Genomic DNA, 19,363 nt, shown 5'->3' on the forward strand with positions numbered 1-19,363 from the left:
CCTCAACAATAAACAGCAACTAAGAGGGCGGTAGATAGAGGGATAGACAAACACCAGATTCTACTGACTTGCAGAGATAACTATGCTACAAAAGAACAATATTTTACAAAAAAATGAGCAAACAAACAAAAAAACAGTACAACTTAGCCTGAGCCAGTCGCCAGCAATCCTGAAGCTTCAAGTGGCAAACGAGATCTGGGTAACTCTCGCTAGACATGCTGGGATAGGGCCTAGCCTCAACCCAGTGGAAGCTCTCGAGCTTTAGAATGCAGCCGAGTCGGAGCCAAGGATGGGCTCCAAACCCAACCAGCAAGAATGAAGGCAAGATAGGGTTTTTTTTTTTTTTTTTTACTTAAAGAACATATATGTTTCAGAAACAAAAGACTAGTGAGACTGTAATTCAAGATATTTAAATGTATATTTAGAGTAGCCTAACCCTATCAGAATAAGGGGGTTTCAAAAAAATTTGAAGTACAGAAATAAGTGAAAGTCAGAGCTGTAACTAAACTGGGGCAAAGGGGACAGCTTTCCCAGGTGCAAGCTGTTAGGGGGCACAATTAGGAAGTGCCAAAGGTGAGTGAGCGCAGTACTGGCATTGATTATGAAACTGTGAGGATACCGTACCTTTTTAAATGAATGATAATGCTGCATTTTGAATGAAGCTCTGTATGTGGTACGAACTGTAACAATATGCTTTGTAACAGCTGCCATAAGCCTTTTGGTACAGTTTTGTTTTTTTTGGCTGTCAAGCCACTTATGGAAGACATTACATAATGAATTTTGAAAATAATATTTTATTAGGAAAAAAATTCTTACTGCACAAAAAAAATGATATTTTTTTAACAAGAGCGACATCCTCTATTTACTAGCAGCTCATCCCATTCTAGGTCCCAAACATCATTTCTCAAGCAGTCTCTAGATATAATACAATTTGCATGGGTGTGCACTCAAGATATACATCCAGGACAGATTAAGCATAGTACTGTAAATTTGCTTTCTTTTTTGCTTGCACTTCAAGGATTCCTTCCATGTAATCTTCATGTGTCAGCTCTGTTGCTCCTCTGCGCAAAGCGATCATTCCCTAAGGATATTGGAAAAAAAAAAGGGGGGATCAGAAACATGCAACTTTCCTGGGATCCAGGCATAGCAATAAATAATTTTTAGTAAAGAGTAAATTTCATTGGTCAAGAATGTGCATTTCTGCAGCTCTGAAATCAAAATATCAAACCAAGCCTTCCTCCAAAATGTATGCCAGAATGTTGGCAGCCTGAGGAAACCCCACAGGTAACTGTGAATCAATTGCAGAAATTTGATTCTATGTAAATAAAACAAAGTTATGCTGAACTATTACATTAATATTTCACTTTAAATACACATTTTTGCTATAGATATTTCCTCAGCCTACAGTCCCTTGCCACCATCTGTGAAGTACTTTTTATAAATGTACTAAAACACCTCATATACACTACATTAAACCATCTTAAATGTATTTCAAAAGTATAGGTTCATAGGTAGGTACTAGGCTAAAGGCCCAAGGGCCTACGTAAGCATAGCCAACAAGGTTCCCTGGTTTATTCCACAAGAAGAAAGTTATTTTCCTGTGCCACTGTCGAGCAGACACACAGAAGTGATCCATGGGGTGTATTTCCCATTTCCCATCCAATCAAGATTTTTCTTGAAGAGTGCAAATGAAGAACTTTGCTTGACAAAGACGGGTAGCCTGTTCCAGAGTATGGGAAGTCTGGGACAGGAATCTATCCCTCCAGCATGTCCTGTTTATTGTGGTGACAAGGTTTAGGTCCCTACAGCGTGTAGCTCGGAGGGATTGGGATTTCTTTAGGTGTAGCATGTCCAATAGCTCTGGGTTTGACATAGCTTTATATGTTAAGCAGAGATCACCTGAGTAGGCAATATGCTACGGAGTAAAGTTGGAATTTTTTGAGGCGGTCAATGTAGGGCATTTGTTTGAGGCCAGTAATCCTCTGTGAGGTACTTCTTTGGCTTTTCCAGCTGCTGCAGATGTCTTGTGAGGTACATTCCAAAAGGGGCGTTGTACTCTATAATGGGTCTAATGAGCGTCGAGTAGAGGGGAACAATGACCTCTTTTTTTCTTGGATAAGAACCCTTTTATGATGAGGTGTGCCACGTAGAAGGACTTCCTGACTACTGTGGCAATGTGACTATCAAAGGAGAGACTACTGTCCACCTGGGTCCCAAGGTCTCATCACGCATTCGGTGTTAAGTAGATTGCTGCCTATGTGGTAGTTCATGGGTACAGAGTTTTTACCAAAGGGGATGACACTGCACTTTTTGGCATTGAGCTTAAGGCCATGGCTCTGACACCACGCATCTGTCTCAGCGAGGCCATTCTGTAGAATGTCCACATCATTTAGGGAATTGACTATGGCTCCTAGTTTGCAGTCATCTGCAAACTTCGTTAGCAAGAGGCCTTCTGTGTTAGCCTGCACTTCAGAAGAGGTCCCAGGATGGAACCCGGTGGTACTCCACTTGTCACTGCTTTGAGGTCAGATTTGGAGTCTGCTACTTTTACAGTGTGGGTTCTGTCAGTGAGCCAGTTAGCAACTAATCTTGTGATGTAAGGAGTTATACCTAGTTTAGCGAGTTTAGCTATAACTACAGAATGGGGGATGGTGTTGAAAGCCTTGGCGAGGTCAAGATAGGCTGTGTGAACCACCTTACCCTCATCTATGGCTTTGGTGACTGCCTCAAAGAAGTTGATCAGGTTCAGGAGGCATGATCTGCCTTTCACAAACCCGAACTGGGTGGGATCAAGAGTTTGGAGGTTACCAATGTCTTTGAGTTCCATGATAAGTTCCATGGCCTTGCAGACCAGGCTCGTCAGGCTAATAGGTCAATAGTTCCCGGGATCAGTGGCGGCTCCCCCTTTGTGGAGTGGGATTACTGTTGCTGGGCGCCATTCAGTGGGCACAAAGCCTGAAGCGAGGCTATTATTGAACATGGTTCTTAAGTGGGGAGCCAGTTCGTGTAAAACGCAGCCTGGGATGTTGTCTGGTCCCATGGATGCTGTATTTTTGGCTTTAGAGAGTGCAGCTTTTACCTGTGTAGTTGTGATTACAGGGACTCTGCATTCTTCCTGTATAGATATGGGCCCTTTAGGGGGTGAGAGGGGGGGTAAAGTTAGCACTGAACCTATCTGCCAGGATGTTGGCAATATCAGTTGGTTCTGTAATTTTCTTGCCTTTGTGCTGTAACTCGGAGCAGATCTGGGTGTTGCTATCGAGATTCTTGACATAGCTATAGAATGCTTTGTGGGTGTCCTTGGAATTAGTGGCGATTTTGTTTTCGTAGCTAGCTTTGGAGGATCTTATAAGGGATCTCAGCTTCTAACTGAGGCTTTTTTTTGGAGGCTAGCATCTTGGTTCTGTTTGGGATAGCACGATCCATGCACTCGTGTTAAGTGCTTATAGAGTGCATTTGTGTAGGATTCAGAAGTTGTAACTGTATAGTCCATCTGCATGGGTGTCATGAAGTTCACCACTTCTGTCTTAAGAAGCATGAAGCTGGCTTTGGAGAAATTTTTTACTGTGGTTTCCTTAATGGGGAGTGGGGGCAGGATGTGGATATCAAGGGTGATTAGCTTATGGTTGGAGGAGTTGACTTCAGGTGTGGAACACCAGTCACTCATGTTGGTAATGACTAGGTCTAATATATTGTTGCCCCTGGTGGGGGAGGGGGTGGATACGTTGATCCAGAGCATTGGAGTTTATGAATTCCAGAAAGCGTTGAGCTAAGGAGTTGGTACACGAGTAGTTTTCTCAGTTAATGGTGGGATAGTTGATGTCGCCCATTATTAGGGTGTTTGGTTGAACGTTAATATTTTACAGTACATCAAGAAAAGAGGAGTGGGAAACCTGGGGCATGGTGGGGGATCTGTAGCAAGCTACAATTTGGATTGCAGTTTTGCCCAGAGTTAGTTGCACTTGGATAACCTCGGACGCATTATGCTGAGCAACTAGCCTGGAGGTGTGGATATCCTTAATGAATATGGACACACCTCTGCCTTTGGTGTTTCGGTCCAGGTTACATGGCCGAAAAGTGTGGTATGAGATAGCCTGGTAGTGTAGGGGTGCTCTCTCTGAAGCCTTGAACCAGGTCTCAGTCACTGCACAGATATCGATGTTCTCTATTTTAAGGAGTGCCTCGAGTGAGTGCATTTTGAGATTTAGACTTCCAGCATCGAGTAGCATTACCCTCAGTTTTTGCTTGCCTGTTCCTGTTATGGTGGTGAATTTGTTATTTGAACCTAGCCTAAAAAAGGCACTACAGGGGCAGCAAGAGCCTTAGCCAGTATCTGGAATCCCAGGGGCAACATGTGCAGGCCATCTGTGGCAAAGCATCGTGGTCTGTCGACCATGTCATCCCAAGCAGACAGATACTGGATCCCCTTAGAATGACACCAGAAGCTTAGCCAATTGTTGAAGTCAATCATTTTGTCCTTGCACTGCGGTATTATTATGGCCAACGGCAGAATGCTACTCAGGGCTAGGGTCATACCTGCCTGGGCTACAAGATCGGAGAGCTCTTCCATGTTTCTTTTCATGTAGTCCAGGGAGGTACATCTCAGGTCATTCACACCAACATGGACAATGACAGAGTCACACTTGTACTTGTGTAGTGAACTGAGTGTGTGAGTTATGTGGCGGATCCAAACACCCGACAGGCAGCTGACAGTAACCTTCTCCTTGTTTAGCCTGGTGAGTGGGACATCAGTGTGCCTGACTATAGAGTCACCTATGACTAGTGTGTTGGGTACGTTGTTTTGCCTTATTGGCTGTGATTGAGTGGCACACTGACTCTGTGGGTTATGTGTTATTTGGGTTGTGTTGGGGGATGGAGGTTGTTTGCGTTTCTGCTTTGGAGGTCACGGTTGCTTAGATTATTATTAAGAGTCTCCGCAAATGTTTTTTTGTTACTATGTGTAGAATTTGGTGGTGTAGATTTAGTGAGACTATGTGACAAGTGTGCTGTGGTGCAAATGTTTACCTTCTCCTCATGACTGTCAAGTTCAGTCTTGGTTGGAGAGAGCTTTACCTCCAGTTTGGCTAGATAAGTGCATCTCTCACAGGTTGTAGTGTTGGGTGGTAGGAGGAGAGGGTTGTCTGTGTACATGAGGCAATTTCTACATTACCTCAAGATGCTCAGATTCATCAGAAAGACAGGAGAGAATACTGGGAGCAGCTCCTTGGACATGCCTGAATAAAAAAATATTTTCCACTAGATAAGTGAGGAAAGTGAGTACAAGAGCTGTTTTTCTCTAAGCAAGCGAGAAAAGTAAGTACAAAAAAGTACAGTTGTGTACCTACCATAAATGTAGATGTTAGAGTGTATTCACTGTTGCAGTCATTACACTTGGGTTATCCTGCTGGCAGGCTACCCGCAGTTGGCCTGAATTCCAAAGTCCTGGTTCGGCGTCGGTTGCTGTCGCCTCTTCCCTGGCGTCAGTGCGCCAGGGGTATAAAGGACGCAGCCAACGCCATTTTCTTCAGTTTTTCTTGCCCCAGATGTCAGGGCACCCCAAAAAGGTAGGCTAAAAAATCCTGCTTAAAAAAGCATGCAGTAACATAATCATTACCTTTATCTACAAGCAAATACACCACATAGGTTGTATAGGATAGAGAAATATAGATAAGTCCCAGCAAATAAAAGGGGGATGGAGGGAGAGTAACCTGGACTACAACAGTGAATACTCGAACATCTACATTTATGGTAGGTACACAACTGTACTATGTTCATCATGTTTCACTGTTGCAGTCATTACACTTGGGTTGAACCCCAAAGCTGAGGTTGGGAGGCTGGGCCTAAACAGAATAAGGAGTGGCTATGAGACCCTGCAGAACTGCAGTGGCAAAGCCTGCTCTGGATTTAGAGTAAAGAGGTAGGTGGTAGTGCTTTGTAAAAGTGTGCACTGAAGTCCAAGTTGCAGCCTCCAAAATATCCTTGGTTGGTACTCCTCTGAGGAAGGCTGCAGAAGTGGCTGCTGCTCTGGTTGAATGTGGCCTAATGCCCTTAGGCACTGATTTGCCATGTTGTGAATAGCAGAAACGAATGCAGTGGCCTATCCATTTTGAAATAGTCTGCTTTGAAATGGCCTTTCCTGGTGATCGTGCAGCATATGCCACTAAAAGTTGCTCAGTTTTTCTAAAAGCTTTAGTTTTGTCCAAGTAGAAGCGTAACTGCCTGTGTATGTCCAAAGAATGCAGAAGTCTCTCCCCTTTATTCTGTGGGTTTGGATAAAAGGTAGGCAAATTAATGGTTTGGTTAAGAGCCACACTGGACACTACCTTAGGCATAAATGTTGGGTTTGTCCTTGGAGAAACCCTGTCCTGATGGAAAATAATAAAAGGTTCCGCAGCCATTAATGCCTGTAACTCTGAGACTCTTCTTGCTGAAGTTATTGCTAGAGCAGAGCTGTTTTCCATGATAAGAATTTTATCTCAGCTGTATTGGCTGGCTCAAAAGGAGGCAGTGTGAGCTTTTCAAAGACAAAATTGAGGTCCCATGCATGTATTGGTGCTCTCCTTGGAGGTCTTATGTTTTTGGCCCCTCTGAGGTACTGCCTAAGCATTGGATGTGAAAAAATAGGTGGGTCCGTATTGTAATGAACTGAAATGACAGAGGCATGGATCTTAATTGATGAGAAGGATAGGCATTTGTCCAGCATCTCAGTAAGGTATTGTAAAATCTGAGGAATATTTGGTACAAGCGTGTCAATTCCTTGTGCCTGGTTCCAAGCACAGAATCTCTTCCATTTTTCTGCATAAGATTTTCTGGTGCTGGGCCTCCTGGCCTCCAAAATAACATCCATAACCGCTTTAGAGAGAGGTGTATTCTGAACGGTTACATTATCCGCCATACAGCCAGATTTAGGGTTCTGAGTTGGCTGTGCAGGATCTGATTGTTTTGTTGGGTCAGTAAATGAGGAGTTTGACGCAATGCCCAGGCTGGGCCTTGAGACAAGCTCTTTAGGATTGGGTACCAGTGCTGGTGTGGCCAATCCGGGGCAATCAGTATAATTTTTTGCTTCTCATCTGACCTTTAGGAGTACACTGGGGAAGAGAGGCAGGGGTGGAAAGACATATACGGTAAGGTTTTTCCAGCTGAATGACAGAGCATCCACTTTCCATGCTTGTTTGTGATAAGTCCTTGTGCAGAATGTCTGTAGTTGGCAGTTGTGAGGGGAGGCAAATAGATCTATGTCTGGGCATCCCCATTTCCTTGTTATCATGCTGAATATTTGTGGATCTAGTTTCCACTTGTGAGGATCCATGAGGTTTCTGCTTAGTTCGTCTGCCAGAGCATTTGTTTTTCCTGGCAGGAATTGTGCTTGCAGGTGTACTTGATAAGTCAATGCTGTGTTCCACAAAATCATGACTTGTCTGCAGAGGGGGTAAGAATGTGTGCCTCCCTGCTTGTTTATGTACCACATGACAGTAGTATTGTCCGTCTATCAGCAGTTGTCCTGGATGAAGGAGATCCTTGAAGGCTGTCAGGGCATTTTGTACAGCTAGCATCTCTTTTTGATTGATGTGAAGATGCTTTTGGCTTACGGGCCATGTGCCCTGAATACATTTTCCTGCCATGGGGCCCCCCAGGCATAATCTGATGCATCTGTTAGTGTTTGCCTGGCTATGGGTAAAATGAATGGCTGTCCCTTGTTGTGGTGACAGGCCTGTGCCCACCATCAAAACTCCTATTGCAGGCAGGGAATGAGGGTAATTAATGATTCCAGGCTGTGGCAATGTTGAGTCCAAACACTTTTTAGATACCATTGTAGCTTCCTCATATGCAGTCTTGCATATGGAATTAACAGAATGCAGGATGCCATGTAGCCCAAAACCTGCAGAATTTTTCTTGCAGATAACTGGGTCTTTGTTGCCATGCTTTTGAAGTAAGAAGTCAGTTGCCTTTGTTTGTCTGGCATGAGATAAGCCATCTGGGCAGTTGTATTTAAGCTTGCACCCAGGAATATTATCTCTTGAGAGGGTACTAGTTTTGATTTCTTTTCGTTTACTGTGTACCCTAGGCAAATTAGTAATCTTTTTACAAACGCCAGATGCTTTAGTAGAATGTCTTTGGTTTCTGCTTGAATAAGGCAGTCGTCCAAGTAGGGATATATATGAATTCCTCTTTGCCTGCAAAATGCAATCACTGGTGCCAGGCATTTTGTGAAGACCCTAGGTGCAGTAGATAAGCCAAAGGGCACTGCAGAGAATTGGTAGTGCACTGAGCCAGCTATGAATCTGTGGTATCTTCTGCAAGATTGTCTGATTGGGACATGCAGGTATGCCTCTTTGAGGTCCAAAGTTACAAGCCAAGCCTTCTTGCCGAGCATGGGCAGAAGCTGCTGCAGAGTCAACATTTTGAATTTTGGAACGTCCAGAAAAGTGTTTAGAGTAGACAGGTCCAGAATTGGTCTCCAGGCTTTGTCCTTTCTTGGTACTAAGAAAAGTCTTGAGTAAAATCCTTGTCCCTGCTCTTGTTGTGGTACTGGCTGAATAGCCCTCATGCCCATGAGAGATGAAACTTGCATTTGTGCCTTTGCGCATTGATTGTGTGACAGGTCTGGCATACCTTTTGCCTTTGGAAGGGTGTGAAAGTGGAACCTGTAGCCCTGACAGACTATATTTAAGACCCATTTGTCCTGGGTGATCATGTGCCAATTTTGTGAAAAAAGTGCTAGCTCCCCCCCCCCCCAAGGGTGCTGCCAAAAGATAAGTGCTTGGCATTGGCAGAGGAAAGTCATTGGGACTGTTTCCTATATGACTGTGATTTGTCTTCTCCGCATTTGGAGGTAGAAGCACCCCATTGTTTGGGCCTGTATGAGCCCTGGGGCTGTTGTCTGCCTCTAGGGCATCTGTATCTGCCTCTTTGTGGCCTGTCTGACACTGGAAAGGACCAATTCTTAGACGGCCAGTTCCTGCTAAATCTGGGTGGTTGTACCTGTAAGAAATCCTTTACTGTCTGCACAGATTTCGCTTTGTCCTCCATTTTCTTCAACACCTCTTCTGCCTTAACACCAAACAAAGTATGCTGTAATGGAGCATCCAATAATTTTGCTTCAACATGATCAGGCAGATACTGTTCCTTTAACCACGCATGCCTTCTAATGACAGAACCTGTAACAGTGGCCCTGCAAGAGACCTCCAGTGAATCAAAACCACATTGCAAAGTATGCTTTCCCACCTGTTCAGCTGCATGCAATAAATCCTGCATTTCCTTGTTTTCAGAACCTTCAGAATTTGTCAACATTTTGTGTTTTAGCAATGACATTAAGTATTGCTGATATTTAAGCATATGAAACTGACAATTTAAAGCCCTTACAGCCAAGGTAGCAGAAGTGCAAACTTTTTTCCCCCATCTGTCCAGTGCCCTTGAATCCCTATCTGAGGAGACAGGGTTTTTTGCAGTAGAGGCCTTGACCCCTTTGGGACCCTGAGATATAGTTTCTGGGTCAGCAGCAGGGTTTTTAATATAGAAATTTATGAGAGTCTGGAACCCTGTAGTATCTGTCTGGCTTAACAGGCGCAGGAAGTAAAGAGTCGGGAGACAGGCCGGACTCTGAAAATACATCTACAATGTCTAGAACAGGTGAAATAGCAAGAGGTCTGTGCTGAGGTAGTAGAAGAAAGTCTCTGAGCCTTTTCTTAGATTCTGAGTAATCTTGGCTCTCCCAGTGGAAATGCTCCCTCATGATATGCAGGGTTTCCCCAAAGGGATAATCCTCAGGAGGAGAAGCTGAAGGAATAGATTCTTCAGCATGAGAATCCTCATAGGGAAGAAGAGAGTATCCCTGTTCTGAAGAGGAGTCAGAGGAAATGGAAACCTGATCAGAAGAATCACATTCTGTGTCTTGCCTAGGCCTCTTATCAGGAGGGGGATGGGAACCCCTGATCAAGGTAATCAGGTCTTCGGCCATTTTAAGCATCTGTTTCTTAGGCATGGAAGTCTGTCCAGGAGAATGCTGTACTTGTTTCTTTGTCTTTAAAGCTGTTTTAGTCTTTGCCTTGGAAGCTGAGGTTGGCTTGATATATAACTGTGTAGGTCTAAAAACACCCTCAGAAGCTGATGCCTGCTCAGCGACTCCGGACCCAGCTGAGGGAATAGTTTCCGAGTGTCCAATACCTTGAGTATCTAGAGGCCTAGCTGTCTCCACGTGGGAGTCGGAAGCGGCCTGTGGCTATGAGGTAGCGGGCGTCAGCGCCTCACTGAGAACCGGCGACTGGCCTAGCAGAGGCCTCGTTGTCAGTTTTGGACCTCTGATGCCTGTCTTTTTCCTTGTCCTTTTTATAAACTCCGGTCGTCGGCTGTTCCGACAGCGTTATATAATTAAACCTTCGGCCAAAGTAATGAAAAGCAAAATCGTACCGACACTTAATAGTGAGTTGATTAAATCTAGCACAAAACCGACAGCTAGCAACGACGTGGTCAGGGCCTAGGCAAGGAATACAGTAAGAATGAAAATCCTTATGAGGTATTTGCTTCCCACAAGAAATACAATTGTTAACTTTTTCTGACATCGGTCTGGAGCAAGAAAAAAGTTTCCCCAACGGGGTACTTAGCTTTATTGAAGACTTCGGATCTGAAATTCAATTTCGAAAATCTCAGGAGTTGGTCGACTGGCACTTGCGAACTGCTTTTGCTTCGGGCACCGCACGGCAAGAAAGACTGAAGAAAATGACGTCGGCTGCATCTTTTATACCCCTGGCACACTGACGTCAGGGAAGAGGCGACAGCATCCGACGTCGGACCAGGACTTTGGAATTCAGGCCGACTGCGGGTAGCCTGCCAGCAGGATAACCCAAGTGTAATGACTGCAACAGTGAAACACGAACATCTGTTTTCCTCTAGGTAATGAGGAAGATTGAGTGCTATAATAATTAGTAGCTTATTTAGTGCTTACAAGTTCTGAACAAGTGCTGAGCATGAATAAGCAAATTTAAGTGCTAAAACTAAGAATCTGTATCTGCACTAGACGAGTTACAGGACAGAAACAAGTGCAAATGCAGGCATTCAAATGAGAAAGTTGAGAGAGATAGAAGAGATTGCCCAAACGGCCAATAACTACAATTTCTGGGCCAGAACCACTCCTTATGTGGTAGACAGGTTACCTAGTGCTTACCACCCCCACTGATAAGCTAGAAGGCTTCCCTCCAACACAGAAAGGCTTGGGGGGCTCAGAAGCTTACATACAAGTCCTGGATACAGCAAATCTGTACCTGGAACACTAGTTACAGGAACGGTAGGAAACAGGCTTAGTTTTTTTTTTTTTTACAGAAAAGTAGCAAAAACAGTAGTAAAAACAATGTATTAAAAAAGTTATATACTCACCATAATGATGCATCTGTGTTGTTCATTTTCATTCTTCCTCAACTGATGGGGCTCTGATCCAACCTTAGATCTTGCTCAGACGCTTTTTCCAGATCCATGAATCCAACTCTCAAACTCCTTCCTTTACCCATAATACCCCAATAACCTAGCATACCTTAGATTGCATCTGCTGCCCTGAAAAAAATACATGGCTGATACTACAAAATCTACAAGGCAGAAACAACAGAGATAAAACTGGAGCTCAAACAAGAAAGAATTGGTTCTCAAAGCAGCATCCCTTAGGTCTCTCCAGGAAGAAAGGAAATGTGGTTTAGGAGGGCAGGAAATTAAGGAAGAATGAAAATGGACTACACTGATACACTGCTATGGTGAGTACATAACTTTTGTATCTGATGTCATTTTCATTCATTCCTCAACTGATGGGACTGAGTCCCCAAATAGATGAACCCTTTGGTGGTCCACACATGATACTTAAAAGTATTGCAGAACCAAAAGCAGCTCTGTTCCTAGAAACCAAATCTAACTTATAATGAGCAGTAAAGGTATGAGCACTGGAACAAGTGGCAGCAGCACAAATCGATTTTTTTCCAAACACCTTTACTGAATTATCAGTTGTAACATAGGAAAAGTTGCTTGACCAAAAACCTGAAGAAGTGGCTACAGACCTCATGGAATGTGCTCTTGGGGGCTTAGGCAAAAACGACCCTCTCTGGCTCTAGACAAAGAATATGCAGTCAGCCAACCATCTGCCTAAAGTCATTTTGGAAACTGCCATGCCCAATCTGTTCAGTGAAAAGGAGACAAACTGGTCAGTTTTTCCTGAAATCTTTGTTCAGATGGGAGATATCAAAGTTGCCTGTGCTCATCCAAAAGATGGAGCGTATATTCACTTTTATTAGAAAATTCTGGAAGAAAACCAGTAATTTAATGACTTGATTAATGTCAGACTCAGAAGCCACCTTGGGTAAAATGGATGGATTGGTACATAAGCAGACTCTATCCTTATGAAAAACCAGGTCGGGAATTTAGAGCCTGAAGTTCAGATACTCATCTAGCTGACATAACAGTAACTAGAAAGATTATTTCTACAACAAAAATGTAAGGTCTGTCTGCTGAAGGTTCAAAGCTTGAATCAAGATGGTTAAATCCAGTGGAGGAGTTGTGTCACTGACTGGAGGCCTAAGTAAGAAGGTGCCTTTCAGAAAAGCCCTGTACAACTTAGAAGAAGCCGAAGAAGAAGAATGATTTTCACCTGAATCAAAGTTGGAAATGGCAGCCAACTTGCACCTTAATAGTACAGAAATTAGCCCCCTCATAAAAAATGGAAGTTAAAAATTCAGACAGTGGGTACTGGGGCAGAAAAGGGGTCCACATCTTTCTTGAGGGCCCAAACTAAAAATTTCTTCCATTTACTTTTGTAGATTTTCATGGTAGAAGGCTTTTCAGAAGACAAGAGAATATGCTGGACTCTGGAGGAAATCCCGGGCTGTCTAGCCATCTCTGGAATTGGAGAAACCATGCAGTCAACCTGAGGTCTGTTATGTCCAGAGGAGTCATTTCCATCAGTTGAAAAAGGAGGTATGGACTTGGGGTCCAGTATCCGGGGAGGATACAGTGGATGAGGCCAAAGGAAGGGAAAAAAAATTTGACAAGCCAAAAAGCTGCAATGAGTATAACTCTGCTCTTCAGTCTGTATGCTTTCTGTAGAAAGTTGGAGATTAGAGTAACGGGGGTAAGCATAAAGGAGATTGGAGGGCTAATCATGAACAAGAGCATCAAAATAGAAGAATAACCAGTCAACATGGCTGAATCCAATGAAGTAGCAGTTCCAAAATTTAATAAAACAGCATATAAAAAGTTAAAAACATCAAGAAAAATTAAAGCACTTTCACACCATGTGACCTTAACAGGTAGACTTGAAATTGTGTGCATTTAAGCAGCATTCTATGTTTTTTTTTTAATCAGATCTGAAGCACTTGGACAGGTGTGAAAGCACTAATCTTTTTCTTGGATGTTTGTAACATTTTTTATGCTGTTTTATTAAACTTTGGAACTGATACTTCATTGGATTCAGCCGTGCTGACTGGTTAATCTTCTACTAGGATTGTCTGACGTGTTTAACTAGTCTTCATCCGCCTGCCTTGGCTTGCCTTTCTTGTCTGATGAACTAGAGCATCATTTGTTGATGTCCCCATCGGGGGGACACCAGGGCAAAGAACCTGCTGTACTTCTTGTTGAGGTAGGAAGCAAAAAGATCACAGCAAGACTGACCCCATCGATAGAAAATTCTCTACCCATCTTTCACACTCGTGAGGCATCATAATGGACCTGCTTAGTCTGTCTGCAAGCATGTTGGCTTTCCCTGGTATGTGCGTGGATATATAAACCCGTGGAATTCTAGTAGTCTCAGGCGAGCTGCTACCACCACACCATGCATTTGGTGAACCCTCTGGGGACTGTGGTGAGGCCAAAGGGCAGTGCTCTGAGCTGATAATGACTGTCTCCCAGCAGGAAGCGCAGATATCTTTGGGAGTGCCTGTTCAATTTGATGTGATAGTACACATCCTGAAGATCTGTCGAGCACATTACATTTTTTTCTTTTGCAGCAGAGGCAAAATAGATTGAAATGTGACAATCCAGAACTTGGAATATTTCATGCATTAGCTTACTTTGTTGAGATCCAGGAAAGTCCTCTGTCTTTACTGGCACAAAAAATAATCTTGAGTAGGTTCTGGATCCATTCCGGTATGGGGGGGGGGTCCCTCTCAATTACTTTTTTTCTAGCAGCTTTTCTATTTCTAACACTGCTGCCCCCCCCCGATTGGGTGTTACATTGGGGATTCTTTTCATTTTTGTAGGGGGAATTTGGGGAAAATGGTATGCACTACCCCTCTGGATATGAACCTCTTCCCCCAAGTACATTATGTGATGGATGCCCAGGCATCATGGTGCACAGACAAGCACCCCCAACTGCCTCCAGAGAACAGCAGCTGGGCAACCTTTCAGGAGCACTAGTGGAGTTTTGTCTAAGAAGGAATCCCAGAAAAGTACAGTTGTGTACACTTACCATAAATGTAGATGTTCGAGTGTATTCATTGTTGCAGTTATCACACTTGGGGGTTATCTGCCTGCAGGTAGCCCTCAGCTGGCCCGAATACCAGAGTCTTGGGATTTCTGCATTGGATTCTGTTGCCTCTGCCATGACATCAGGCGTATAAAACATGCAGCCAATGCCATTCATCAGTTTTTCTTGCCCCAGATGTCAGGTGCCCCCATAATGGGAAGCTATTATATACAAGGTTACACCTCCAACAAAAAAGCAAATAAACCAAAAAGCTTTAAGCATAGTAAACAAGAATGGAGGTATAGTCAATAGAAGTCAGGGGGCTGGAGAGAGGGTAACCATGACTGCAACAGTGAATACACTCTAACATCTACATTTATGGTAAGTGTACACAACTGTACTATGCTCTTCATGTTTCACTATTGCAGTCACCACATTTGGGTAGATTCCCAAAACTAAGGATGGGAAGAGGTAATTAGATAGCATTAGGACCAGCTACAAGGCCCTGCAAGACTGCAGTGGCAAAACCAGCTCTGGATTTAGAAAAAAATTGGCAAGTGGTAATGCTTGGTGAAGGTATGTACAGAACTCCAGGTAGCAGCTTCTAGGATGTCCCTGGTAGGGACACCTTTGAGAAAGGCTGTAGAGATAGAAGCAGCCCTGGTTGAATGTGGTCTAATTCCCTTTGGGGTAGGTTTTCCATGGTGCTTATAGCAGAAATGAATGCAGTGGCCTATCCACTTATAAATGGCTTGCTTTGAAATGGCCTTCCCCTCTGCCCCTGCAGCAAATGCAACCAGCAGCTGTTCAGATTTCCTGAGAGGTTTAGTCCTGTCCAAGTAAAATCTAGGTTGTCTGTGCACGTCCAGTGAGTGCAATATCCGTTCCCCTTTGTTCTGTGGATTAGAAAAGAAGGTTGGCAAATGAATGGACTGATTAAGGGCCACACTAGATACCACCTTGGGTATGAAGGAGGAATTGGTCCTGAGGGACACCCTGTCTGCATGAAAGATGATGAAAGCCTCCACTGGCATGAGGGACTATAATTCAGACACTCTTCTTGCTGAAGTGATGGCTAGAAGGAAGGTTGTTTTCCAAGAAAGGAATTTCAACTCTGCATTTGCAGCTGGCTCAAAGGGAGGTAGAGTGAGTTTTTACAATACAAAGTTGAGGTCCAGGCTGGAGTAGGGGCTCTCCTAGGTGGCCAAGTTTTTGGCCCCTCTGAGGAACTGCTTCAACAGTGGATGAGAGAACAGGGGTGTTTCTGTATTGTAATGAGCTGAATGTCTGAGGCATGAATTTTGATGAAGGAAAAGAAAAGGCCCTTGTCAATCATCTCAGTTAAGTATTGAAGAATCTGAGGTAAATTGGGCACTGCTGTGCCCATCCCCTGAGTTTGGCTCCAAGAACAGAATCTTTTCCATTTTTCAGCATAGGTTTTTCTAGTACTAGGCCTCCTTGCCTCCAGAATGACATCCACTTATTTACTGAGGGATGGCAACGGAGATATCAGGTAATTAGCCAGGCTGCCATGTTCAAGGTTTGAAGCTGTGGGTGCAGGATCTGGCCCTCCTGCTGGGACAGCAGGTTAGGGGTCTGAGGCAGGTGCCATGGGGCCAGCAGTGACACACTGCACAAGAGAGGGTACCAGTGTTGGCGTGGCCAGTCTGGTGCAATCAGTACTGTTCGTGGTTTGTCCTATTTCATCTTTAGTAGTACCTTGGAGAGGAGAGGCAGAGAGGTAAAGGAAAGGGCATTCACTTTCCAAGCTTGTTTGCGGGGAGTCCTTGTGCAGAATTTGTCCAATTGGTAGTTCCTGGGGGAGGCAAACAGGTCCATCTCTGGGCTCCCCCATTTGTTTCCCCAACATGTTGAATATCTTTGGTTCCAGTTTCCACTCGTGTAGGTCCATGAGGTTTCTGCTTAGGTCTGTCAGTGTATTTAGCTTTCCTGGCAGGAATTGAACCTGTAGATGCACATGGAAACTCAAGGCGGTGTTCCAAAGAGCCATGGCTAGTCTGCAGAGAGGGTATGAAGTGGGTTCCTCCCTGCTTGTTTATGTACCACATAACAGTGGTGTTGTCAGTCTTTACCAATAATTGTCCTGGAAGAATGTGGTCCTTGAAGGCTGTCAGAGCATTCTGTACAGCTAACATTTCTTTTTGATTGATATGCAGGTGCATTTGACTTGGGTTCCATTTGTCCTGAATGCACTTCCCTGCCAAGTGAGCCCCCCATGCATAGTCTGTTGTTAGGGTTTGGGCGGCAGGGGGTAGAGTGAATGGCAGTCCCATGTTTTGGTGGCAGGACTCTGCCCACCAAAGGAACTCTATCTTTAGACAAGGTATGATAGGAATCATTGATTCTAGATCCTGAGAATGTTGACACCATAGGCTTTTTAGATACCATTCTAGTTTCCTCATATGCAGTCCTGCATACAGAATTAGTAGAATGCAGGAGGCCATGAACCCCAGGCTTGCAGTATTTTTCTTGCGGATAGCTGGGTCTTTGGGGCCAGTAGTTTGAAGTACGCCGTCAATTGAACTTGTTTCTCTGGCGTGAGGAAGGCCATCTGGGAAGTTGTGTTCAAGCTTGCTCCCATGAATACAATTTGCTGGCAGGGTACAAGATGTGATTTCTTTTTGTTTATGGTGTACTCTAGAGAAGTTAGCAATTTCTTTACAAATGCAAGATGATTCAATAATATGTCCTGGCTTTCTGCCTGAATTTGATAATCGTTAAGATATGGGTAATATTTGAATATTTCTTGTCCTGCAAAACGCAATGACTGGAGCTAGGCACTTTGTGAATACCCTGGGCGCAGTAGATAAGCCAAAGGGAAGTGCAGAGAACTGACAGTGCATGTAGCCTGCTTTGAAGCACAAGTTTCTTCTGCAAGATTCTCTTATTGGGATGTGCAGGTAGGCTTCCTTTAAATCCAATGTTGCCAACCAGGCATCTTTGCCTAGCATAGGAAGCAACTGATGAAGAGTTAGCATCTTGAATTTTAGGATTACCAAAAATGTGTTTAGGATAGACAGGTCCAGGATAGGACGCCAGGAAATGTCTTTTCTGGGTACCAGAAAAAGTCTTGAGTAGAAACCTTGTCTCCATTCGTCTTCTGGGACAGGTTGAATAGCCCTGATGCTTAGAAGAGAAAGAACTTGCTTATGAGCCTCTACCCACTCATTTGGGGGTAGATCTGTCCAACCGTTTGGGGTTAGTAAGGAGTGGAAGTGAAATATGTACCCTTGGGAAACTATATTTAAAACCCATTTGTCCTGGGTAATGAGTTCCCAATTTTTTGCCTGCAGGGCAATCTTGCCCCCTAAAGGAACAGTCAGTTGAGCAGGGCTTGGAAGGTTTAAACTTAAATCATTGAGACAGTTTACCATAGGGGGGAATCTTACTACTTCCTGATTTGGAAGTGGGAGCCCCACCACTGCTTAGTCCTGTGAGTCCCTTGGGACTACAGCCTGGGTGTTCTGTTGGTTCTGGGTTTGGACTGAGAAGGCCTGGAAGAGGCAAGAAAGGACCAATTCTTAGAGGGCCAATGCCTACTAAAACCTGGGAGGCTGTACTTGGAGGAAATCTTTAACAGTTTGCACAGATTTAGCTTTTTCCTCCATCTTTTTAATTACTACTACTACTGCTTTGTTGCCAAATAGGCGGTATTGGTTTAAGGGAGCATCCACCAATTTAGCCTTAACATGATCTGGCAAAGATGGCTCCTTAAGCCAAGCATGCCTTCTAAGTACAGACCCAGTGACAGCAGCCCTGCATGATGCCTGTAACGAATCAAAACCACATTGCAAAGTATGTTTTCCACTTGTTCAGCAGAATGCATTAAATCCTGTAAATCTTTATTTTCAGCACTGTCAGGAATCAACATCATTTTCTGTTTAAGCAATCCAATAATATGCCGCTGACACTTCAACATATGAAACTGGCAGTTTAAGGCCGTAATGGCCAAGGTTGCACAAGTGTATACCTTCTTACCCCATCTAGCCAGCAACCTGGAATCTCTATCAGAGGGGATAGGATTTTTGGCAGTAGTAGCCTTAATACCCTTGGGTCCCTGTGAAATGGTCTCAGGATCCGCAGTGGGATTTTTAAAAAGGAACTTGAGAGAGTCAGGAACCCTGTAATACCCATCAGGTTTTCTGGGAGCAGGAGGTAAAGAGTCAGGGGCCAGGCTAGATTCCAAGAAGGCATCACCAACAATGTCCAGTACAGGAGGTATAGCTAAAGGGCCTGTGTTGGGGCAGGAGTAAGAAATCCCTAAGCCTCTTTTTGGAGTCAGAGTAATCCTGGCTTTCCCAGCGAAAATGCTCCGTAAGAGTATGCAAGGTTTCACCAAAAGAGAAATCCTCTGGAGGGGAAGCAGAGGGAATGGAGTCCTCTGCATCAGAATCCTCAAAGGTGGATAAGGGTAAATCCTGGTCATCACTGGAAACAGAAATTTCAGAGTCCTGATCAAAAGAATCAAAAGGAAAATCAGTCCTAGGTCTCTTACAGGGGGAAGGGTGGATTCCCTGATTAGAGTAATAAGGTCTTCAGCCATTCTTATCATTTTTTTAGGCATAGGGGCCTGACCATGCAGTCTGGGCATCAGTTTTCTAGGCATGGATTGAGTTTTAGGCCTTGAAGAAGAAGATGGAGTCGGTTTAATATGCAAGTCAGTAGGCCTGAATACACCCTCAGAAGTGGCTCTGGACTTATCCAAGGTAGAGACATCCGCAGGTTCCACAGTCGAGGAAGCATCTCGCGGCATATTGGACTCCGAATGGGTCTCAGTAGAGGCCTGCAAATATGAAGTAGTGGGCATCAGGGGCTGCGAAAGCACCTCAATGAGTACCATCAAACTGACAACTAGCTTAGCAGAAGCATTCTCGACAGCTTTGGACCTATGTGGTCTGTCGCTCTATC

The 19,363-nt window shown here is 44.1% G+C and overlaps 1 protein-coding gene across 1 annotated transcript in view; it reads right to left on the bottom strand.

The window, feature by feature from the left end:
* Positions 1–774: 774 nt before the first annotated feature.
* Positions 775–19,363, bottom strand: part of PSMC3 (proteasome 26S subunit, ATPase 3) — a gene marked incomplete in the record, with an annotated part of 1,066,102 nt that continues 1,047,513 nt past the window's right edge. The window contains 1 exon segment of the mRNA XM_044082888.1: positions 775–1,081. Coding sequence (XP_043938823.1) covers positions 971–1,081 — 111 coding nt within the window.

This window comes from Protopterus annectens, chromosome 9.part0, assembly GCF_019279795.1.
Source record: "Protopterus annectens isolate FY-2018-M chromosome 9.part0, PAN1.0, whole genome shotgun sequence".
In the NCBI taxonomy this organism is placed as follows: domain Eukaryota; kingdom Metazoa; phylum Chordata; order Ceratodontiformes; family Protopteridae; genus Protopterus; species Protopterus annectens.